Source organism: Coregonus lavaretus (assembly GCF_964263955.1).
Source record: "Coregonus lavaretus genome assembly, chromosome: 23".
Classification (NCBI taxonomy): domain Eukaryota; kingdom Metazoa; phylum Chordata; class Actinopteri; order Salmoniformes; family Salmonidae; genus Coregonus; species Coregonus lavaretus.
The window spans coordinates 26,750,514-26,776,657 of record NC_140010.1 but is presented as its reverse complement, the minus strand read 5'-3'; the positions used below and the strand labels follow the sequence as shown (position 1 = coordinate 26,776,657).

General features: G+C 42.7%; 1 protein-coding gene across 1 annotated transcript in view; it reads left to right on the top strand.

Annotated features, from left to right (window-relative positions):
* LOC311150645 (extended synaptotagmin-2-like) overlaps nucleotides 1-26,144 on the top strand; it is a 77,478-nt gene that overhangs the window by 20,680 nt on the left and 30,654 nt on the right. The window contains exons 4-8 of the mRNA XM_084188137.1: nucleotides 396-530; nucleotides 931-1,007; nucleotides 1,107-1,179; nucleotides 2,068-2,157; nucleotides 17,267-17,322. Of these exons, the coding sequence (XP_084044263.1) occupies nucleotides 396-530; nucleotides 931-1,007; nucleotides 1,107-1,179; nucleotides 2,068-2,157; nucleotides 17,267-17,322 (431 nt within the window). The remainder of the gene's footprint in view (nucleotides 1-395; nucleotides 531-930; nucleotides 1,008-1,106; nucleotides 1,180-2,067; nucleotides 2,158-17,266; nucleotides 17,323-26,144) is intronic.

Sequence of the window (26,144 nt, the reverse complement as noted above, 5' to 3'; positions counted from 1 at the left end):
TGGTTAAGCAAAAGTGTTAGATGCTATTGTTTTTATAGTAGGCTCATATGTGGTAAGGAGCACATGCATCAGTACTTAAACAAAGTAGAGCCAATAAACTGTAGCATGGCCACACCCAAACAAAGAAAATGTGGCAGTTGAGGTAATGGTATGTGTGGTAGGCAATTATGAGGGCATTTCCTACCTGTTAGCTATGACACAGTAATGCTCCTAATTTTCCTTCGAGGATTAATAAAGTATTTCTTATCTTCAATTCAACAGTTTAATATTTAGTCCTATTAAATAAAACCATACAGAGAACAGGGCCATAACCTGTGTAGTGTGTCTGACAGACATTGAGTTTTGAGAATATGACCCGTCTAACCCTGATTTTTCCTGGCTGTCTCCTTACCCAGACAGTGAAACAGATGTGGCCGTACATCTGTCAGTTTGTTGACAAGCTGTTCAGAGAGACCATCGAGCCGGCTGTGAAGGGGGCTAACGCTCACCTCAGCTCCTTCTGCTTCACCAAGATAGACATGGGGGACAAGGTGAGACTGAGGCATTTAGATATGCATATATATTTCCAGGGATGAGTTATGGGGTCAATGTTACTGTTAGTTATGTTCCCACTGTTATGTCAATCAGTATGGAAAGTGTTCTATATTTTGTTTTTATAGGTGTTTAGTTTGTATAATATAGTTCATAGGTGTTTGTCTATAGTCATTAGCCATATATCAACTATGTCCAGCTATGTTTCCTGCATGTACATTTTCAAACTTGTTAACCTTGTAAGGGAACTTGGGGAACACATCCCTGCTTGACGTGTGGTTGGGCAAGCACAGTTAGGAAGTTTTCCCTCGTTTGAGCACCAGAGGCACTTGTCAACCAGTGGGTCCTGCTTTGTCATCCCCCCTCTCTCTACCCCCCTCTCTCGTTGTCTTTCTGCAGCCACTAAGGGTGAACGGGGTCAAAGTGTACACTGAGAATGTGGACAAACGACAGATTATCATGGACCTGGAGATTAGGTAAAGTCACATGCACTGTGGTTCAATTTGAAGAAATGTCTGATTTCATATAATTGTATATCATAACATATTGGGTTTTGTTCTATTTTGTTCTATCAGCTTTATTGGAAATACAGAGATTGATGTTGACATCAAGAAATACTACTGCAGAGCTGGTATAAAAAGTATACAGGTAGTCATGTTTTTAATACCATACACATGCATACACTACCTACTATTCTGAAATGTTGTGACTCTCCCGCTATTGAAGAGTTGATATACCAGACCTTCTGAGTTTGGAGATGATCTGTCTGGTGCATTAGACTAACCATTAGCCACCTCCATATTTGGCTATGCATTATATAAACTGTTGTTTTTTTCTCCACACAATATGTTGACACATATAGATAAGGATGAAAGGTGATTATACAATATGGGCAGAGGTTGCCCTTGCAAACCACCAGCATATTTGCTGTTCAGAGATCAGAGAGAGACAGTTATATTCAGTAGCCTACAGTAAAGATTGCAAATCCATTCTGTATGGCCAGATTTGAGACTGTTTGAGACAGGTGGTCTATGCGTCCACTCTGATAGGCTGTTTAGGTATCAGTCCAGATTTCAGACGGTTTTGTTGGCTCCTAATAGGTGGCTGGCTTTTCACTGTAATCATTTGTGACAGTATTCAGAATGAAGCCCTTAAACAAGATTTGTTTTGATTCTGAACAAGCCACTGTGTTGAGTATACGTAAGAATAAGACCACATAGGAGTATGGTAATCGAAAATGTCCTCTTAAAATAGAGTAAACACTGATCTAAATATAAAGGTTAAATATTTCCATTGCATGTTAAGGGATGACTTTGTGTTTAATTGCAACCACATTTGGAGTGTCTACATTTCTGAGTAATTAGTAATATCAGTCATGATGGATACTAATGGAATCAGTGGAAAACTGGTCAGACTTTTCCTTGAAAAGGAAGTGATATTTTCCTAACAAGGCCCATTAACTATATAGACAGTTATCTTGAAGCTGTGGATAATAATAATGTTTATCATACCACTGTTTTGGCCTGTTTTCTGCAGCTTCAAGGTGTCTTGAGGGTCGTCATGGAGCCCCTGCTCGGAGACATGCCATTGATCGGAGCAGTATCTGTCTTTTTCATAAAGAAGCCTGTAAGTATTGGCAGCCATTTTTACTAATTCTACAACTATTGTAGTCGTTCTATCCTCTGAAGAGGGAGTGGTCTGCAGACAGCTGGATATGAAGGACGTTTTATTGAGCTCCAGTTTCATGAAGCCCATTCCCACCAAGTCTAATTATAATTAGTTTGCATCCCAAATGAATACCAATTCCCTATATAGTGCACAACTTTTGATGGGCCCTGGTCAAAAGTAGTGCACTATATAGGGAATAGGGTGCCATTTGGGACGTAGCTTTAGTCCATCCCCTGCTCCTTGACTGCTGTCTTCCTGTGTGTCAGCATCTGTTATAAATTGAGGGTTTGATAGGGAATCCCTGAGGAGAATGAGACATGCCATCAAAGGACAAGAAGGGCATTGTAACTACTTCCTGTTGGATTGATTTCCTTCAGTCATCACAACTGAAGAGATAATGAGGTACAATAGCTTGGATATATTTCCTAGCTAGGCAATAATACTCCGGTCTTATTTTAACCAGACTCAGTTTCAGGTGATGTTGATTACCAGTAGTCATGCGTCATTTGTCTCTGTGACAATACATATTCTAATTTTAGTGGTGTGAAGTTATGGGACTGAAATAGCATTGCTGTGTTTATCCTTAAGATATGGGTCTTATCGCCTCTGTGTCGGTTGGGGAGAGCAAATTAGCTTTATTTTAAGTCTCCTCTGTGCTGTTATGCAGTCGAGGCTGCATCTTTCTCATTGGGTAGGATTTCTACCTACTCCTAATATTGATTTTTCTCTAAGAAGAACTATGCTGCTTATCGCATTGTTATTAATCATTACAGGTCTATGGTAAATCAGCTGTGCATCCAATCTATACCATCTCATACAACAACCCTCACCTCTTGGCCTAAGACATATTAACCCTAAAGCAACTAAATCAGTTAGTGTTGGACCAATGCTGTGAGCAGATTGTTCCAGGGCTGCTGAGTTGAATTATTTCTCGCCAGTTAAGCTCAATAATCGTCACACAGAACCAACCTTTACAGTCCAGTCCTGCTAGTCTCAATGACTACAATAGCATGCCACATTTATTTTCCTAGCCAGTCTACGCTCATTGTAAAACATAATCCTAACCACTTTTAGTATCTGTTGTGATGCAATGATACAGCATTAATACAATAGAGTTAGTAGAGGCATTGCATCCGAGACAAGGGACTGTCATTAGCCCTACAAACACAGACCACAGAGATGGGCCAGAGGGCTGACACAGATCCCAAGTACAGTATCGGCCAGTGTTATTTTCCCCCTGATATAGTCAGAGGCCTTGGTCTAAGTCCTGGGATGAAGACTGGGGTGTAATGAAGTCCTTTAGAGTGACAAACAGCCGTCTGTCTAAGCCTTATTTTAACCTCTGGAGCTCTGCTATCGCTCTTGAACTGCACTCTTTTTAGCCTGGTCCCACATCTGTTTCTTCTGTCTTGACAGATCTGGGACCAGGCTAGGCTGCTATAGTGCCAATGGTGCCTGTACATGTTCACCTCTGACCTGTAGTCCAGTCGTACATACTTTTAAAAGGATGAGTGAATGGTCTACCCCTCTAACCAGCCTGTCATTTCTATTGGATTTACCGCCCCTTGAAGAAGAAGATATTACCTGTAAAGCGCTGTGCCTTTAGGACTGGCTGGTAACCTGTGCCTGACTGAGCTGGGGGCGAGGGAGGTGGAAATGGGAGTGGCATTTCTGTGGCTACGTAGCGTAGCCGCTGTGTGTTTGAAAGTAGAGCAGAGCGGAGCAGAGCGGAGCAGTGCAGCCAGCCATGATAAAAGGCCTCACCAGGACTGTTTGATGCGGCAGCATTCTCATGCCTTGTGGTCATAACTAAAGAGGAAACCACTTGTTCTTTCTACTGACTAACATAGGGTATTTGTTTAACCCAATGTAATTACAGTGAGATCCTTATCATCTGCTCTTCATCTATAAACAGCACTGATTGTTGTTGTTTAAAAAAATGCGTCTTGGGATAATCAATGCATTTTACTGGTAGGTTGTTGTCAGGAGTTATGACTTAGTTAGTAGGGCTGTGACGATACCAGTATCACAATATTTTTTCCATGGCAAAAATGAAAACACGAAGCAGACCAAACTCTTTGGTCCTTTAAAAACCTGCTGTATGTAAAATATTGTGTGCTATAGCTTGGAAAATAAATGTGATTCTCGATTACAACATAATGATGTTTGTTTCCAACATGAGGGCGGTTTTCCTAAAGAAGTTAAATATGCTTCGTGTTTTGTTTCCTTGCCATGATACTAACAAGTATCGCAATACTGGTATCGTCCAGGCCCTACTAGTTAGTACAGTCAGAAGTACAGTATGCTCCTGTGTAGTACAGTCAGAAGTACAGTATGCTCCTGTGAAGAAGCCCTTGCTTGTTTATGTTCTGTCTGTTTTCTGTAAACACTGGTACAGGGTGGTGGTGTAGTCTGTTCTATTCTGAAGACTAAGTGGGTGCACACAGGAAGTGCACGCCAACTCTGCCACGCAGCCCGCCGTCCTGCCTCGCCAGATAAAAGCCAGGCAGAGGTTCGGACTGCTCAGCAGCCTGCCTGCCAGTCAACCCGTCACTGCTCTTTATGGGTGCATCCAAAATGGCACTCTATTCCCTATGTAGTGCACTACTTTTGACCAGGGCCCATAGGCCTCTGATCATAAGTAGTGTACTGGAATAGGGTGTAATTTGGGATTTAGCCTATATCTTCTTTATATCCCCACTGCAGTCAGAACATTGGAGCAGGCTGTAAAACGTATCTGCGTCAACATCAGGAGAGACAGGAAAATCATCATAAATGCCCTGCCCAGACCTTAGACAAATGCTTAAAGCGTCATCATCACCTGATCACTATCAGACGTTCCTTCTTGTGTCCTGTATTCTGTTATGCATTTTGGGGAAGGCATCACTTTCCACTCCTTGCATGACAAGACATTAAAATCCAGGTGTGAATTGGGTTAGGTGAGAAATGTGCTCATTCTGTTGCCAGAATTCAGAATGCCTGAGTTCCTAATTTTGCTGGAATGTGTTCTTGTTGAATAACAAAAATGAAGGAACACTGTCATGATCATACAAGAGCACAACATGTTGTTTACCTTGTAGGCCTTTAGGTCATTGGAGCTGTTCATTATGGGAAAGAATGTTGCTGTGTCGCAGTCAGAATACAATCCTGTCAAAGCTTGTGCCTGCAGCACTTTACTTGTAAGGATGTGGGAAAATAGATGTAATTTTACCTGTTTAAATGTCACCTCTGGTCTCTTTTGACAATCGACCACACAGAAATGATTGACAAGCTTGAATTTAGCCATAAATGTTCCAACATTTATACAGTAGAGTTTTAAGCTTGATGGCATGTATGACTCAAACTGAGAGTAGCCTACATAGAGCATTCTCTGTTGCTGTTGGGGAGTGGCATACAGGCAGACAGTCTTCTGATTCAGTGGGTGGAACTCCTGGCTTGGTTACTGGTACAGAGAAAGACATGGGCTGCATCCCAAATGGCACCCTGTTCCCATGTAGTGCACAAAGGTAATGCACTATATAGGAAATAGGGTGGAATTTGGTATGCATCCATGGCTCTGTCACCATACCGGTCAGACTAACCCAGTAACATAGCTAGCCAGGTCACAAGGCTATGTTCCCATAGAGACTGTCACGACACAGCTTTCTCAGAAAGTTTGATTCCTTAATTTACGACCCTGGAACACCGTCTAGGCCTACATTAATTCCTGAGCCTACTAAATGTTTGTCGTTGTGCTAAGTCGTTTTGCAGTCGTGCAATATTGTGACACTACAAAGGGAAGCACAGCCGTGAGCTGCCCAGTGACACAAGCCTACCAGACGAGCTAAACCACTTCTATGCTCACTTCGAGGCAAGCAACACTGAAGCATGCATGAGAGAGTCATCCGGAACAGCTGATGATGTGATCGCGCTCTCCGTAGGCGACGTGAGTAAGACTTTTAAGCAGGTTGGATTACCAGGACGTGTACTCCGAGCATGCACTGACCAACTGGCAAGTGTCTTCACTGACATTTTCAAAATGTCCCTGACTGAGTCTGTAATACCAACATGTTTCAAGCAGACCACCATAGTCCCTGTGCCTAAGAACACTAAGATAACCTGCCTAAATGTCTACTGACCCGTAGCACTCACGTCTGTAGCCATAAAGTGCTTTGAAAGGCTGGTCATGGCTCACATCAACACCATTATCCCAGAAACCGTAGACCCACTCCAATTTCCATACCGCCCCAACAGATCCACAGATGATGCAATCTCTATTGCACCCCACACTGCCCTTTCTCACCTGTACAAGAGGAACACCTATGTGAGAATGCTATTCATTGACTACAGCTCATCCTGGACTTCCTGACGGGCCGCCCCCAGGTGGTAATGGTAGGTAACAACATATCTGCCACGCTGATCCTCAACACGGGGGCCGCTCGGGGGTGCGTGCTCAGTCCCCTCCTGTAGTCCCTGTTCACCCATGACTGCATGGCCAGGCACAACTCCAACACCATCATTAAGTTTGCCGACGACACAACAGTGATCACCGACAACGATGAGACAGCCTATAGGGAGGAGGTCAGAGACCTGGCCGTGTGGTGCCAGGATAACAACCTCTCCCTCAACGTGATCAAGACAAAGGAGACGATTGTGGACTACAGGGAAAAAAAGAGGACTGAGCACACCCCCATTCTCATCGACGGGGCTGTAGTGGAACAGGTTGAGAGCTTCAAGTTCCTTGGTGTCCACATCACCAACAAACTATCATGGTCCAAACACACCAAGACAGTCGTGAAGAGGGCACGACAAAGCCTATTCCCCCTCAGGAGACTGAAAAGATTTGGCATGGGTCCTCAGATCCTCAAAAGGTTCTACAGCTGCACCATCGAGAGCATCCTGACTGGTTGCATCACCGCCTGGTATGGCAACTGCTCGGCCTCCGACCGCAAGGCACTATAGAGGGTAGTGCTTACGGCCCAGTACATTACTGGGGCCAAGCTTCCTGCCATCCAGGCCCTCTATACCAGTCAGTTTCAGAGGAAGGCCCTAAAACTGTCAAAGACTCCAGCCACCCTAGTCATAGACTGTTCTCTCTGCTACCGCACGGCAAGTGGTACCGGAGCGCCAAGTCTAGGTCCAACAGGCTTCTTAACAGCTTCTACCCCCAAGCCATAAGACTCCTGAACAGCTAATCATGGCTACCCGGACTATTTGCATGGTCTCCCCCACCCCACCCCACCCCACCCCACCTTTTACGCTGCTGCTACTCTGTATATTATCTATGCATAGTCACTTTAACTCTACCCACATGTACATATTACCTCAATTACCTCGACTAACCGGTGCTCCCGCACATTAACTCGGTACCGGTACCCCCTGTATATAGCCTCCCTACTGTTGCTCTTAATTTTTTTTACTTTTTCTAAAACGGCATTGTTGGTTAAGGGCTTGTAAGTAAGCATTTCACTGTAAGGTCTACACCTGTTGTATTCGGCGCATGTGGCACATTTGATTTGATTTGCTACAGTGCACTGCTGCTGCACACATTCTGGCATTGTCCTGAAAACTTCTAGCTGGCGTTACAGTATTTGTTTGGAATCCAATCCACACTAAGGATGCGTCCCAAGTGGCACTTAGTCAAAAGCCCTGGTTAAAAGTAGTGCAAAGCCCAATCTGGTCTCATAGGAAAACGTATTATATTTTACTAAAATCCTTGCCACTCCATTTAGTATGATATGTTACTTTACATTAGGTTACATTACATTGGCCTACCAATGTAATAGCGGTCGTACAATATAATACGAATTGTAGGATGTATAGTATCCTATGTCTTGGTCGCATTTGACCCGTTTAGTATGATATACTGTATTACGTTAGATTCCTTTAGTATGATATGCTACCTTCGACTGCTTTAGTATGATGTGCTACAGTTGAAGTCGGAAGTTTACATACACTTAGGTTGGAGTCATTTAAAACTTGTTTTTCAACCACTCCACAAATTTATTGTTAACAAACTATAGCGTGGAACCCCATATTATCGGCATATTCAACAGCGTTTAAGAAATATATTACCTTCAAAAGTGTTATCTTGTGATCAAGCCATCAATGTTATGTGATTATTGGTGTCGTCAAAATTTTAGCTAACGGGTTAGCAATTAGCATGTTTGACATTTCAGTGGAAGTACTACTATTATCAGCTTTTTTTATTTGCGGTTTAGCAAATAAATACGTCCCGTATTATCGGCATACATTCCCCAGTTATTGGCCACCTTACTATTTTGTTCATTTACAAGATATATCCGTTTAATTTTGTTCAAAAAAGAGACACCAACCACGTACCCGAAGTGTTTTACTAGATAGTTGACTAGTTGGCTAGCCTTCCGGTAAAAAATAATGACTTGCCTGTCAACTTTTCATTGCGTAGCCCAGTGCGTCCTCCTGTGGACTCTTAAAAAATGGTTATTCACCAACATATTCAGTGTTGTAACCAAATAATTTCTCATAATTTGTTTTACAGATAACAGTTGAATACTAAAATATGAGTATTAATAATTTACGTCAAATAAAACTTTTATTTCAGTTATGTGCATTGACATAAACAATGAAAACACTGTTGGAGTTTGTGTTGCAGAGGTGCACTTGGAAAGTAAAGGAAGAAATACACAAGATGGGTTGAATAAATATATATACAGTGGGGGAAAAAAGTATTTAGTCAGCCACCAATTGTGCAAGTTCTCCCACTTAAAAAGATGAGAGAGGCCTGTAATTTTCATCATAGGTACACGTCAACTATGACAGACAAACTGAGAATTTTTTTTCCAGAAAATCACATTGTAGGATTTTTAATGAATTTATTTGCAGATTATGGTGGAAAATAAGTATTTGGTCACCTACAAACAAGCAAGATTTCTGGCTCTCACAGACCTGTAACTTCTTCTTTAAGAGGCTCCTCTGTCCTCCACTCGTTACCTGTATTAATGGCACCTGTTTGAACTTGTTATCAGTATAAAAGACACCTGTCCACAACCTCAAACAGTCACACTCCAAACTCCACTATGGCCAAGACCAAAGAGCTGTCAAAGGACACCAGAAACAAAATTGTAGACCTGCACCAGGCTGGGAAGACTGAATCTGCAATAGGTAAGCAGCTTGGTGTGAAGAAATCAACTGTGGGAGCAATTATTAGGAAATGGAAGACATACAAGACCACTGATAATCTCCCTCGATCTGGGGCTCCACGCAAGATCTCACCCCGTGGGGTCAAAATGATCACAAGAACGGTGAGCAAAAATCCCAGAACCACACGGGGGGACCTAGTGAATGACCTGCAGAGAGCTGGGACCAAAGTAACAAAGCCTACCATCAGTAACACACTACGCTGCCAGGGACTCAAATCCTGCAGTGCCAGACGTGTCCCCCTGCTTAAGCCAGTACATGTCCAGGCCCGTATGAAGTTTGCTAGAGTGCATTTGGATGATCCAGAAGAGGATTGGGAGAATGTCATATGGTCAGATGAAACGAAAATATAACTTTTTGGTAAAAACTCAACTTGTCGTGTTTGGAGGACAAAGAATGCTGAGTTGCATCCAAAGAACACCATACCTACTGTGAAGCATGGGGGTGGAAACATCATGCTTTGGGGCTGTTTTTCTGCAAAGGGACCAGGACGACTGATCCGTGTAAAGGAAAGAATGAATGGGGCCATGTATCGTGAGATTTTGAGTGAAAACCTCCTTCCATCAGCAAGGGCATTGAAGATGAAACGTGGCTGGGTCTTTCAGCATGACAATGATCCCAAACACACCGCCCGGGCAACGAAGGAGTGGCTTCGTAAGAAGCATTTCAAGGTCCTGGAGTGGCCTAGCCAGTCTCCAGATCTCAACCCTATAGAAAATCTTTGGAGGGAGTTGAAAGTCCGTGTTGCCCAGCGACAGCCCCAAAACATCACTGCTCTAGAGGAGATCTGCATGGAGGAATGGGCCAAAATACCAGCAACAGTGTGTGAAAACCTTGTGAAGACTTACAGAAAACGTTTGACCTGTGTCATTGCCAACAAAGGGTATATAACAAAGTATTGAGAAACTTTTGTTATTGACCAAATACTTATTTTCCACCATAATTTGCAAATAAATTCATAAAAAATCCTACAATGTGATTTTCTGGATTTTTTTTTCTCATTTTGTCTGTCATAGTTGACGTGTACCTATGATGAAAATTACAGGCCTCTGCATCTTTTTAAGTGGGAGAACTTGCACAATTGGTGGCTGACTAAATACTTTTTTTCCCCACTGTATATATATTATATTTTAGATATATTTTATTTTTTTGTACAAATAAATAATTTCATATGAGCACAAACAAAACAAACAATTACATCTCGACCTCCATCCCTATATTGTCACCAAAATCACAATAAAAATCCAGCTCCACCGCTACCTCTGGATCCCACTGCACACACCTGCAGTGGAACCAGTGCTGGCAGAAGTCACAGCACACCCATGGCACCTCGGATCTACACTCCTGAGGGGAGCTTGCAGGCAGATCATGCTCCCCGCAGCGAGCACAGCAGGTGGTGTCTTCTTTTATTAAATCTTTTTTTTTTTTTTTTATGGTTTTGCAAAATGTAGAAGTTCTTCAACAACCCTAGTAATTGATACAACTGAGAGAGAGAGAAACATATTATGAAGTACCTGAGAGTGGTGCCATGGGTGGCGTGACTATGCAGCTTTTCTCTTCCTTTTCTGTGCTGCAGTTTGAGAAAAAGTAGTGTTAGACAGAGCATGTTGCATGAAAACCCTTTTCAACTTTTTTACATCAATACCTCTGGAGGAAGCTGCAGAGGTTTTGGAGGAGGTGGAGATGACTTGAGGGCTGGTGCTATGGACTGTAGATATGTAAAGAGCTTTTTCTTTTTTTTTTTACATTTGCTGTTTTATAAAACAGATAACAAACAGTCATTTTTTGTAATTTAACATGTTTACCTGTGGAGGTGGCGGTATTCAAATTGCAGGGGGCAGGGACACCAGACGAGGCTGCTATGGTGGTGTGACCAGGGGAGACAGAGGAGGCAGTTGGTCCAGAGGAGGCCGTGTTGGTGGTGACAGACGGTGGGGTGGTGTGCATCGTGGTGGTGGTGGACAAAACCGCCGATGATGGCTTGGAGGAGCTGGTGTTTGTAATGGTGGGGTTGAGGGGTCGACGATGGTGTGCCCGGGAGAGTAGTCACGTGGCCTTCTTCTGCAGCTGGGGACTCCGGCGGCTCCTACAGGTGTTGCACACTGGGAGGCACTGGCAGTGGTGATGCAGCTGTCTGGAGTGGTTCTAGCAGGGGGTCCAGCAGAGGTGATGGCGTCAATGGTCTCATCCATGGCAGCCCTCTCCTGTGCCCTCTGTGTTCTGAGGGCTGCCCGATGCTCTTTCTCCTCTGCCTCGGCCCTCTCCTTCTCACCCCTCTCCTGCCACTGGCGCGTGTATTCCTTCTGTGTCTGTCTAGCCGATACTTCAGGACAGTAAGGATGTGCCCCAGGTCCTTCACTATCAGCCCCCCCCTCTATTAGGGGGTGCTCTTCTAGGGCTGGGACTGGAGCAGGGGCTGGGACTGGAGCCTTTGGCTGAGGGTCCTCCTGTGGTCACTGGGGAGGAGGTGCTGATGGATGGCACAGTGCTGCTGGTTCCAGGAGAGGCGGTGGTGGGACCCGGCAGGGACCGAGACTGCATTAAACAGGACCCTTCAATGGCCACTGAAGGGTCAAAAGGGAAGAGGCCACACTTCTTAAACCCTTCCACCACAAAGCGCATGTCCTTGCATCGCTGGTACGGGTAGCGGAATACTCTGGCAAATTCTGATTTGTTTACCATGTAGGAGTGGTCAAAATGGCTAAGGTCTCCAGATACCTTGGAGAACTCAGCCTTTAAAGGGCCAAAGTATGCCACGTCCAGCAGCTGCAGGACATGGGTGCAGTGAGGTGTAAGACAAAGAAGTATAACCCCTTCCCTTAGTGCCGCTGCGAGCACCTCCGGGTCCATGTGGCTCTTGTGCCCATCGAAGAGGAGAAGGAGAGGGCGCTCTTTCACTGCATGCTTAATGAAGTGCTGAAACCACTTCCTGAACAGGTCCCCGTCAATGTAGCCACTGCTTGACCGTCCATACAAGGCTTGGGGGGGGCCTCCCAGTGTGTAGTGGCCACCGGGGAAACACTTGGGGTAGATGATAAATGGGGGGACGTCCTCCCCAGCTGCATTGAAGCAGGCCAGCACTGTGATGTGCTCCTTGGTCCCTGGAGCCTGCTGGTACACGTGTTTTGCGCCCCGGGGAGCCAGCACTTTGTGCCTGCTCTGGTCGCTACGAAACCCAGGCTCATCGCAGTTATAGATTTGTCTGAGTTTTTCCCTCAACCCACTCTCCTCCAAGTGCTTCTCATAAGAAGTGAAGAAGGTGTCCATCGTCGGACATGTGGCACACTCAGCTCTCCCCCTGTCCAGGGTGTCCGGCCTCCTCATGCTCAGGTTCTTGTGCCTCCTTCTGAACATTTCCCACCACCTCTTCCCCAGTGGTGGGATTGTTTCCCCTGGGTGCCGAAACCTACAATAGAATAGAATATATAATTGTCCATCCAGGATGAAAATGTTTGTTTTGGTATCACCATACACATCCACATTTACATCACACACATTGAGAACAGTCAGTCCACCAATCTACATACATAAACACATAGAACACCAAATACCTGCGTATTTTGTTGGCATATTTCATCAGCCTCTGTCTGGTGAAGGGGAACCCATGGCTGGCACAGTAGATGCAGTACTGCACCAGAGCAAGCAATTTGGGTGGTCCACTACGACAACCATGGGTCACCCGGCCGCCAGGGTCTGCCGAGGTACACCATGCACCTTGGTAGATAAGAAAAGAAAACTGTTACTAGCAGATAAAATTCACATACACATGGTAATCTCCTAAAAACAAAAGATGCCTAACCTTGGCAGCCTGGCGGATAGCCATCCCTGCCCGCAGTCCTCCATGGCATGGAACATGTCCATCTCACTCCACTGCTTCCTCCTGACTTTCTCCATGCTGTGGTGGTAAATACATGTAGCTAAATAACTTGGCATACTATACACGTTTTAGAAAGATAACTCAATCTGAATATGTATAAACATTTACATTTCAAAGCTAAGGCATTGAAAGGTGATTTAAAGTTTTCACAATAACTGAAAGTGTAACCATGTTTTTTGTTTGTCATCTGTAATGTAAATGTGTGTCACAATTAGTTTAATATTGATGCATACATTGTAACATTTGACTAAATACTGCCTCTATGTAGCTGTTGTAAGATTAAACATAGCCAACAGTGAAAGGTGTCAAAAAGTTAATGGTTCAAAGTTCCAAATACATTTTTGCAGATTGTGCAAAACGCCTCCGTCAGAGGACTCCAATTTTGATACGGTAAAGCTTTACAACATTCAGCTGTTTTCGGGATATGTATTATCTAACGCTTACAATTTCTTTACTTTTTGCTGTCTTAGCAGTTCTATCAACATTTAGCAACTAAGCTAGCAACATTTAGAAAATCCGTTAGCTATATTTGAGGTAAAAAGTTGGATATTAAATGATGTGTGGTCTGTCGCACAGTCTAATTTTACAATATGCAGCGTGTCCCACAAAATGTGTACATATATCACTTTTTTGTAAACTCTCAAAACCTAACTTAAATAACATTAATTGCACTGTAAATCGGTGGTCAGCTAGCTAGAAGGGTGTCTTTAGTCGCAAAACGTACCGTTATTTTCCAGTCCATTTAAATGTTGAGCTCGAGGTGATTTAGTCCTCCAACCGCTAGAGAGTGTCCGAAGTTAGGGGATGTCCGATGTTGGGGGGAAATTAGCTAGTTTTGGCAAGCCGGTAGGACATCTACTTTGTGCTTGACACTAGTAATTCTTCCAACAATTGTTTACAGACAGATTATTTCACTTATAATTCACTGTATCACAATTCCAGTGGGTCAGAAGTTGACTGTGCCTTTTAAACAGCTTGGAAAATTCCAGAAAATGATGTCATGGCTTTAGAAGCTTCTGATAGGCTAATTGACATCATTTGAGTCAATTGGAGGTGTACCTGTGGATGTATTTCAAGGCCTACCTTCAAATGCAGTGCCTCTTTGCTTGACATCATAGGAAAATCAAAAGAAATCAGCCAAGACCTCAGGAAAAAAATTGTAGACCTCCACAAGTCTGGTTCATCCTTGGGAGCAATTTCCAAACGCCTGAAGGTACCACGTTCATCTGTACAGACAATAGTACGCAAGTATAAACACCATGGGACCACACAGCTATCATACCGCTCAGGAAGGAGACGCGTTCTGTCTCCTAGAGATGAACGTACTTTGTTGCGAAAAGTGCAAATCAATCCCAGAACAACAGTAAAGGACCTTGTGAAGATGCTGGAGGAAACAGGTACAAAAGTATCTATATCCACAGTAAAACAAGTCCTATATCGACATAACCTGAAAATCTGCTCCGCAAGGAAGAAGCCACTGCTCCAAAACCGCCATAAAAAAGCCAGACTACGGTTTGCAACTGCACATGGGGACAAATATCTTACTTTTTGGAGAAATGTCCTCTGGTCTGATGAAACAAAAATAGAACTGTTTAGCCATAATGACCATTGTTATGTTTGGAGGAAAAAGGGGAAGGCTTGCAAGCCGAAGAACACCATCCCAACCGTGAAGCACGGGGGTGGCAGCATCATGCTGTGGGGGTGCTTTGCTGCAGGAGGGGCTGGTGCGCCTCACAAAATAGGAAGGAAAATGATGTGGATATATTGAAGCAACATCTCAAGACATCAGTCAGGAAGTTAAAGCTTGGTCGCAAATGGGTCTTCCAAATGGACAATGACCCCAAGCATACTTCCAAAGTTGTGGCAAAATGGCTTAAGGACAACAAAGTCAAGGTATTGGAGTGGTCATCACAAAGCCCTGACCTCAATCATATCAAAAAGAAAATGTGTGGGCAGAACTGAAAAAGCGTGTGCGAGCAAGGAGGCCTACAAACCTGACTCAGTTACACCAGCTCTGTTAGGAGGAATGGGCCAAAATTCACCCAACTTATTGTGGGAAGCTTGTGGAAAGCTCCCCAAAACGTTTGACTCAAGTTAAACAATTTAAAGGCAATGCTACCAAATACTAATTGAGTGTATGTAAACTTCTGACCCACTGGGAATGTGATGAAATAAATAAAAGCTGAAATAAATAATTCTCTACTATTATTCTGACATTTCACATTCTTAAAATAAAGTGGTGATCCTAACTGACCTAAAACAGGGAATTTTTACTAGGATTAAATGTCAGGAATTGTGAAAAACTGAGTTTAAATGTATTTGGCTAAGGTGTATGTAAACTTCCGACTTCAACTGTACATTAGGTTATGGGTTAAGGTTAGGGTTAGGAGTAAGGTTAAAAGGTTAGGGTTTGGGGAAGGGTTAGCTAACATGCTAAGTAGTTGCAAAGTAGCTAAGAAATAGTAAGTGCTAATTAGCTAAAATGCTAACGTTGTCCATGATGAGATTCGAACAATAAACCTTTGGGTTGCTAGACCTTAAGTAACCTATTGTCCATACCAAACATAACCTATCATACTAATTTGAGTGTTCTTGATTTACATTTACGATGTTGCTTCTAGTCAATGCAACCTAACGTAAAGTAACATATCATACTAAATTGAGTGGCGCGGATTTTAGTAACATATAATACGTTTTGCTCTCTGAGACCAGGCTGGGGTGCCATTTTGACATACAGACAATGCTTGCCACATACTGTACAGCCTACAGTCCTGCCTTCCATAAAACCAGTACAGAATTAAGTTACTGTAGAGAGAATCTTGTAAGCATTCTATCTGTCTCCCTGTACAGTGTTTCAATCTTTTCGACAGTGCTCATTTTCCTCAAGAAATTGCTTTCCGCTCTAGATGGCGCTTTTAAAGTTAATGTCCGTGTTTGCTGTTCAGGTCAAAGTAATAACTATTTTACCAGAGACTGTAGTAGTCACTTGTAGCTGTCTTCAAACATATGACATGATGAAAGTGGATCACATCTTTGATTATAAAGGATAAATTATTGCTCTGGAAATGTCAGTTAGAACCAGTTCAAATTAATGTATTTAGGGTAGTTTTTTTATGCTGCTGTGAATGAGTGCACTGTTGTGTTTTACTAGGAAACTGTACTCCTCATGGACAAGCTTTTATTAGCTGTTGAGCTGCTTCCAAGCTGCTTCTGAGTCACTGAGATAGATTTACTGTTTGTCTTCTCTCTCTATAGACTCCCTTATTAAAACAGAACTCTCATCAATCTTAAATACAAATTGGTAATTATTTTCTTAGATTTTTTTGCAAGTGTTTATGCTTAGTTAAACTCCTAGAAAACGACTTGAACTATTGATATTATACTAATTGTGTCTGTGTCATAATTTCTACTCATTTATAATAATTATAATAATATAATAATATGCCATTTAGCAGACGCTTTTATCCAAAGCGACATACAGTCATGCGTGCATACATTTTTGTGTATGGGTGGTCCCGGGGATCGAACCCACTACCTTGGCGTTACAAGCGCCGTGCTCTACCAGCTGAGCTACAGAGGACCACAAATAGCTAAATGAGAATATTAGCTAGATGAGAACTCGATTAAAACATAAAGCTGTTTGATGCCCTTCAGTAGCCTTATTATTCAGTGCTTAGTTAACTAGGGTTGCAGAAATGCAGGAGAAACACAAAGCTAGAGCCTACCCATCATATACATGTCCTCTCTGCATTAGTGTACTGAAATAGCTAGTCTTATTGTTTACCAGTACAATGGAGCAGGATGATGCCCTCCTAGTGAGAATGCTCTCCGTAAGCTTAGAGGACAAGGAGCTGGTTTTTACTTGACTTCATAAATGAGATGAGTTTAAATGAAATGTCAGTGTTTGTGGTGCACACAGTAGGAGTTCCACTCTGTTTGGGCTTATCACACCCTATAGATTTCCTAGAGTTCCTCGGAGTTCTGCTTTGTTTTTCTCTGTTACTCAAAGACATGTTTTCTTTTTCCTTTTAGTTTCTGGACATAAACTGGACAGGCCTCACAAATATGCTGGACATTCCAGGCTTGAAGTAAGTGACAACTGCACGACTGCTTCTTATTACTGTTGTGGTGTGGAACTGGCCTAACCCATAATATAGGCGTGTTAGGGGAATTAGGTTTCGTATTGGTCTATTCAGAGGGCGTTGTCCACAGTTACAGGACACATTAATTGTATCCATGTCTGCATCCCAAATGGCAACCCTTTCCCTAGATAGTACACTACAAGTAGTGCACTATGTACAGTGCCTTCAGAAAGTATTCAAACCTCTTGACTTTTTCCACATTTTGTTGTGTTACAGCCTGAATTTAAAATGGATAACATTTAGATTTTATGTCACTGGTCTACACACAATACCCCATCATGTCAAAGTGGAATTATGTTTTTAGAAATTTTTACAGATTGAATTAAAAATGAAAAGCTGAAATGTCCTTGAGTCAGTAAGTATTCAACCCCTTCGTTATGGAAAGCCTAAATATGTTTCAGGAGAAAATATTTGCATAACAAGTCACATAAGAAGTTGCATGGACACACTCTGTGTGTAATAATAGTGTTTAACATGATTTTTGAATGACTAACTCATCTCTGTACCCCACACATACAATTATCTGTAAGTTCCCTCAGTCGAGCAGTGAATTTCAAACACCGATTCAACCACAAAGACCAGGGAGGTTTTCCAATGCCTCGCAAAGAACGGCACCTATTGGAAGATTAGGTACAAATAAAAAAAGCAGACAATGAATATCCCTTTGAGCATGGTGAAGTTATTAATTACACTTTGGAATACACCCAGTCACTACAAAGATACAGGCCTCCTTCCTAACTCAGTTACCGGAGAGGAAGGAAACCGCTCAGGGATTTCACCATGAGGCCAATGGTGACTTTAAACAGTTACAGAGTTTATTGGCTGTGATCTGAGAAAACTGAGGATGGATCAACAACATTGTAGTTACTCCACCATATTAACCTAAATGACAGAGTGAAAAGGAAGCCTGTAGAGAATAAAAATATTCCAAAACATGCATCCTGTTTGCAATAAGGCACTAAAGTAAAACTGCAAAAATGTGGCAAACAAATGAACTTTATGTCTTGAATACAGAGTTATGTTTGCGTCAAATCCAACACAACACATCACTGAGTACCATTCTTCATATTTTTAAGCATGGTAAGGGAAAGGGCATATCTAGTCAGTTGCACAACTGAATGCATTCAACCAAAATGTGTCTTCCGCATTTAACCAACCCCTCTGAATCAGAGAGGTGCGGGGGGCTGCCTTAATCAACGTCCATGTCATCGGCGCCCGGGGAGCAGTTGTTGTGGGGGGTTTAACCTTGCCGCCGTGGGGATTTGAACAAGCAACCTTTCGGTTACTGTCTCAACGCACTAAGTGCTAGGCTACCTGCCGCATCATGTTATGGGTATGCTTGTCATCGGTAAGGACTATGGAGTTTTTTAGGATAAAAAGAAACAGAAATCACAGGCAAAATCCTAGAGGAAAACCTGGTTCAGTCTGCTTTCCAACAGACACTGGGAGACATTCACCTGTCAGCAGGACAATATAAACAAAGGCCAAATATACACTGGAGTTGCTTACCAAGATAACATTGAATGTTCCTGAGTAGCCTAGTTACAGTTTTGATGTAAATCAGCTTGAAAATGTATGGCAAGACTTGAAAATGGCTGTCTAGCAATGATCAACAACCAACTTGACAGAGCTTGAAGAATTTTTAAAAGAATCATGTGCAAATATTATACAATCCATGTCTGCAAAGCTCTTAGGTTGTGTCTTCACCTGACACATACATGCGACTTCTGCTATCAGAATACGAAGATCGCATTGAAATGACCGGTCTAGACGCACAAAAGTCACTTTGTGGTCTGATTGTGTTCAGATCTGTCTGACCACTTCGGGAGGTGGTCAGTGATGCATTGTGTGCGGATTTCTCCTCAGTCTGGACGCAATCAGGCTACCGAACGCGCATACAGTGTTCATGAGTCTTATGGCTTGGGGGTAGAAGCTGTTAAGAAGCCTTTTGGATCTAGACTTGGCGCTCCGGTACCGCTTGCTGTGCAGTAGCAGAGAGAACAGTCTATGACTAGGGTGGTTGGAGTCCTTGACAATTTTTAGGGCCTTCCTCTGACACTGCCTGGTATAGAGGTCCTGGATGGCAGGGAGCTTGGCCCCAGTGATGTACTGGGCCGTACGCACTACCCTCTATAGTGCCTTGCGGTCGGTAGCCGAGCAGTTGCCATACCAGGCGGTGATGCAACTAGTCAGGATGCTCTCGATGGTGCAGCTGTAGAACCTTTTGAGGATCTGAGGACCCATGCCAAATCTTTTCAGTCTCCTGAGGGGGAATAGATTGGTGTCACTCGTGCTTCCTGCTTAATTTTTTGCTTATAAGCAGTAATCTGGAGGATAGAATTATGGTCAGATTTGCCAAATGGAGGGCAAGGGAGAGCTTTGTACGCGTCTGTGTGTGGAGTAAAGGTGGTCTAGAGTTATATATATATATATTTTTTTTTCTGGTTGCACATTTAACATGCTGGTAGAAATTAGGTAGATCGGATTTAAGTTTCCCTGCATGAAAGTCCCCGGCCACTAGGAGCGCTGCCTCTGGATGAACGTTTTCCTGTTTGCTTATGGCCTTATACAGCTCATTGAGTGTAATCTTAGTGCCAGCATTGGTTTTTGGTGGTAAATAGACAGCTACGAAAAATATAGATGAAAACTCTCTTGGTAAATACAGCTTATCATGAGATACTCTACCTCAGGCGAGCAAAACCTCGAGACTTCCTTAGTATTAGATTTCGTGCTCCAGCTGTTGTTTACAAATATACACAGACCGCCACCCCTTCTCTTACCGGAGTCAGCCGTTCTATCCTGCCGATGTAACGTATATCCCGCCAGCTGTATGGTATCCATGTCGTCGTTCAGCCACGACTCGGTGAAACATAAGATATTACCGTTTTTAATGTCCCGTTGGTAGGATATCCTTGATCTTAGGTCGTCCATTTTGTTTTCGAATGATTGTACGTTGGCCAATAGGACTGATGGAAGAGGCAGATTACTTGCTCGCCATCGGATCCTTACAAGACACCCCGACCTACGTCCACGATATCTTTTTCTCATGCGAATAACAGGGATTTGGGCCTTGTCGGGTGTTTGTAGAATATCCTTTGCGTCCGACTCGTTGAAGAACAAATCTTAGTCCAATACGAGGTGAGTAATCGCTGTCCTGATATCCAGAAGCTCTTTTTGGTCATAGGTGGCAGAAACATTATGTACAGAATAAATTACAAATAATGTGAAAAAACACACATAATAGCACAATTGGTTAGGGGGCCGTAAAACGGCAGCCATCTCCTACGGCGCCATCTGATTATGGTTATAAATGTTTTACTCAGGCTGTAACACCACATAATGTGGAATAAGTCAAGGGGTATGAATACTTTCTGTGCGTCCCAAATGTCACCCTATTCCCTACATGTACATGTAGGGAATAGGATGACATTTGGGATGCACAGCTTGTCATCAGTCCAAATAGGCTAATAGATTAGAGGCAACCATTTTACCAGGGATGAAGGGAGGAGGTAGAGGAGGAGGGGAAGGTATCTATATCTATATCATGCAGTTCATTGTGCCAGTGAAAGGCTAAAGGCTGATTCGGCTTACTAGGCTGTTTAGATAGTTTATTCAGGGCTGGGCTGGCTCCTGTGCCTGGAATGAAAACAGCTCTGTCCCTCCTGCGATGACAACCAGGGATGCATCTCAAATGACAGCCTATATCCCTATATAGTGCACTACTTTTGACCAGGCCTGGTCAAAAGTAGTACACTATTATAGAGAATAGGGTAGCATTTGGGACACAAACAAGGCAGGACAAACAGACAGGAGGGAACATGAACATGAAGGCCTCATTGTTGTGGAGAGAGGGCCAGGTGGCAGCTTTCAGGGCTGGTGGTGATGGTGAGGTAGGCATGTCAACACTTTCTCACCATTTGAGAAATTGTGTGGTAATAAACCATGGTAGGTATAAATGGCTAACACAGGCTGATCCACTCTTTCAGACAGGGCTGCAGTCTGTGGGAGATGTGGAGGGGGAATGGTCATCATGGCTCTCTCTGGTTGTGTTCCAAATGACACCCTATTCCCTATATAGAGCACTACTTTTGACCAGGGCCCATAAAGAATAGGGTACCATTTGGGATGTAGCCCCTGTTGCTGTGTGTTAAAAGTAGTCGTGCACCACTGTGAGGTCACAGCTCCATGAGCAGCTCTAAGCAAAGCAGCCATGTGGTGGAGGGTGTGCTATTAGCGGAAAAGTAGCTATCACATAAACTCCCCTCCATATGTATTTAGACAGTGAAGTTAAAATGTTTTATTGTGTCCAAGGAATATGGGACCAAATACTAAACTTTTGTCCAAATACTTATGACTTCTTCAAATGGGGGGACTAGATACATAGTGCTTTCATTTCTAAATGGTGAAACATATGTATGAACATACTCATTACCTTCAAATGAAGGCTGTACTGTCACCTAAAATGAAACATTCCATCTCAAATCTAAAATGCTGGAGTATAGACCCAAATATAGAATTTTAGCTTCTCTGTCCAAATACATACAGTGCATTTGGAAAATATTCAGACCCATTTACTTTTTCCACATTTTGTTACATTACAGCCTTATTATAAAATTGATTAAATTGTTTTTTCCCCTCATCAATCTACATACAATACCCCATAATGACAAAGGGATTAACAGCTTTCGAGATTTTTTTGCGAATGAATAAAATAAACAGAAATATTACGTTTACATAAGTATTCAGACCTTTTACTCAGTACTTTGTTGAAGCACCTTTGGCAGCGATTACAGCCTCGAGTCTTCTTTGGTATGACGCTACAAGCTTGGCACACCTGTATTTGGGGAGTTTCTCCCATTATTCTCTGCAGAACCTCTCAACCTCTGTCAGGTTGGATGGGGAGCGTTGCTGCACAGCTATTTTCAGGTCTCTCCAGAGATGTTCGATTGGGTTCAAGTCCGGGCTCTGACTGGGTCACTCAAGGACATTCAGAGACTTGTCCCGAAGCCACTCCTGCGTTGTCTTGGCTGTGTGCTTAGGGTCGTTATCCTGTTGGAAGGTGAACCTTCGCCCCAGTCTGAGGTCCTGAGTGCTCTGGAGCAGGTTCACCCCAGTCAGGTTTTCATCAAGGATCTCTCTGTACTTTGCTCCATTCATCTTTCTCTCGATCCTGACTAGTCTCCTAGTCCCTGCCGCTGAAAAACATCCCCACCGCATGATGCTGCCACCAACATGCTTCACTGTAGGGATGGTGCCAGGTTTCCTCCAGACGTGATGCTTGGCATTCAGGCCAAAGCGTTCAATCTTGGTTTCATCAGACCAGAGAGTCTTGTTTCTCATGGTCTGAGAGTCTTTAGGTGCCTTATGGTAAACTCCAAGCGGGCTGTCCTGCCTTTTTATTTATTTCAGTTTTTATGTTTAATACATTTTCAAAAAATTCTAAACCGGTTTTCGCTTTGTCGTTATGAAGTAACGTGTGTAGATTTATGAGTAAAAACATTTATTCTATCTATCTAAGGCTGTAATGTAACAAAATGTGGAAAAGGGGAAGGGGTCTGAATACTTTCCGAATGCGTTTTATGGAGGGGAGTGTCCACGCTACTATACCCCAGAGCTAGCTTGTTTCAACATTTCACAACTCATGTTCTGTTCAATAGCGTTCTCATTTGGGGGTGTTTTTACCCTTTACACTCGTGGGAATTGGCCTATATGGATAAATTGCAATGTTTCTAACAGAAGAAATATGAAAAGCATAAGCATGGTAGCAATTGAAAGGGAACAGTTTGGAGATTTGGGGTAAATTATTAGACCAACGTTGAGGACACAACAGTTAACCTGACAAGACTGAATCCAAACATTACACTGTTGATTTTATGTGCATTTTACATTCACTGTACTTTTCGCCGCATTTGTTGATAACGAAATCTGAAAATACTCTGGATACATTCAGTAACATGATAAGAATATTCATGGTAAATGTGGGGTAGCTGCAACAGGACACAAATAAAAGGGTTTGATTGAGAGGACTAAGTGGTGTCTCCAAGTGGCCACACCTCTCCAAAGTGTGCACAGTTCCGAAGTAATTCCAATGCACTCTTCAACTATAAGGTGCTTTTGAGCTCTCCTAGCTGTGCCATTGAGGAACTAGAGCAAGGACACTTGAAAGTTGTTTTTGTTTTGGAACACAACCCTGCGTTGCAGCAATCACACAATTACTGTTGTTTACGCAGTCCAAAAATTGCCTATTATAAATTGCAATATGGGTCAGGTGGGCATCATTTGAAAGCTTTTTCTATTGTCAACATGACTAGAAAGTAAAAAAATATGATCTTAGTGTTAGGCTTTCACAAGGAAATTCAGAGAAACAGATCGTAATTATGGTGCGCATAGAAAGGAGTGCTTTCAGGTGTGCCACTGTGAATTTTCTTCACAATAAGACAAATAGGCGTATTCTGTTCAGAACAACCCAGGGTTTGACGCCATGTCATCTAGTAACTGTATATCACACAGAGGGATCATAAACATTGACACTGTATATGACATGAGTTTTATTAAATGAAAATGTGAAATGCACATTTTAATTCACGGTTGTTTGGCTTGCTTAGCGGTATTTATTATAATTCTAATCTTTCAAAATACATTGAGTCCTCTTAATTTACAGCATTTCCCTCACTGACCTTTTTTTTTTTCAAAAGTTGCCCAACTAGCAGGAGGGATGTGGGCAACTTCTTGTCGCGTGCAGTGCTCAAGTCAGTCAAACCCCATACAGCGCTGTGTAGCGGAGACCCTGAACTCTGACGTCATTCATAGAATGTTACTGTACAGCCACTGCGTTCCAATTGAGGTGCTTATCAGTGCCATTTTCAACCAGTGTACAGGTACGAGTGTAAATGGCTACCTATCAAACTTATCTGCAAGTGATATGCTCACTTACGCCAAACAAAATGGGGGTCAAATAAAAACAAAGACCAATGGACGAACGTAAATACAGTTGTCCAGGTTATTTTCCCTGGAATATACTGTTAGAAGTGAACAACACGCCACACAGACAGGATCCTCATTGTACAGTGGGCCATCCAGAAATTTGAATGGGGACATTTGAATACACTTAATTCAATAGAGACATGTATAGGCCTAGATGGCTGTGGTGGTTTGATAGATAATGTAGAAGCTGTGCCCTGATCAAGGACCACAACTAAACAAATGAGTATAGTGCCTGGTGTGTCATTTTGTTTTGGTACGAGACACATTGTGGGTTTGACAGACTCCGCCCTGTGAAATGTAGCCTTCCTCGTTCTACAGGTTTGAAGGAAACACCAGTGTGTGTGTGTGTGTGTGTGTGTTCAACCTGAAACCTGCATTACTCCACCCTTTTCGCGTGCGTGTGGGTGGGTGTGTGTGAACAGACAGACAGAGGGGGTTCTGTGTGTGAGGCTCATGTTTCCTCTGGTATAATTTGCATCTCTCTCGCAAACAGCAGGCACCTCCGGTCACCCGTGAGTGTTTGTGTGGTGTGTGTTTTGTTTTGTTTTCTACTTCCCCAACACACAGACACGCTCTGAGTTTAAAAAGTTGAATTGTAGCTTTGCTGACCTTTTCCTACAAACAGACAAAAAGAAAGGACTGAGCACAAAATGCAAAGTTACTTACATTTGTTACTAATTATCTTTGTTGAAAACTTATAGCAGTTGAACACCAGAAATCAATAAATTCCTTCTGCAGATAAACCCAGAAATGTGCGGGATGGACTCCACATATTTCGGATACACACGTTCTCACTAAAAACAACCTCCTTTTATTGACGTCACAGAATATTGTAACCTCAGAGTTGTTTTGAGGACGGGATGGGGGAGGCTCTGCTGAACAATTAAACCCAGCTCTGAGGGACTAACACGCATCCAATGAAGGAATTCTCCATTCACTACAATGCTGCCATCTAGTGGGCATTAGAGAAACTGATAATTGACTGGTTTGGATTCACCCTTTATTTATTTTATTTATTTTTATTTCACCTTTATTTAACCAGGTAAGCCAGTTGAGAACAAGTTCTCATTTACAACTGCGACCTGGCCAAGATAAAACAAAGCAGTGTGATAAAAACAACAACAATGATAAGCTTTGTCTTGGCTCTAGTTGAAATACAGTGCATTCAGAAAGTATTCAAACCCCTTCCCTTTTTCCACATTTTGTTACGTTACAATTCTAAAATTGATTAAATAAATAAAAATCCTCATCTATCTACACACAGTATAATAATAACAAAGCGAAAACAGGTTTTTAGAAATGTTTGCAATGTATTAAAAATAGAAAATAGAAATACCTTATTTACGTAAGTATTCAGACCCTTTGCTATGAGACTCGAAATTGAGCTCAGGTGCATCCTGTTTCCATCATCCTTGAGATGTTTGTACAACTTGATAGGAGTCCACCTGTGATAAATTCAATTGATTGGACATGATTTGGAAAGGCACACACCTGTCTATATAAGGTCCCACAGTTGACAGTGCATGTCAGAGCAAAAACCAAGCCATGAGGTCAAAATAATTGTCCGTATAGCTCTGAGACCGGATTGTGTCGAGGCACAGATCTGGGGAAGGGTACCAAAAAAATTCTGCAGCATTGAAGGTCCCCAAGAACACAGTGGCCTCCATTATTCTTAAATGGAAGAAGTTTGGAACCACCAAGACTCTTCCTAGAGCTGGCTGCCCGGCCAAACTGAGCAATCGGGGGAGAAGGGCCTTGGTCAGGGAGGTGACCAAGAACTTGAT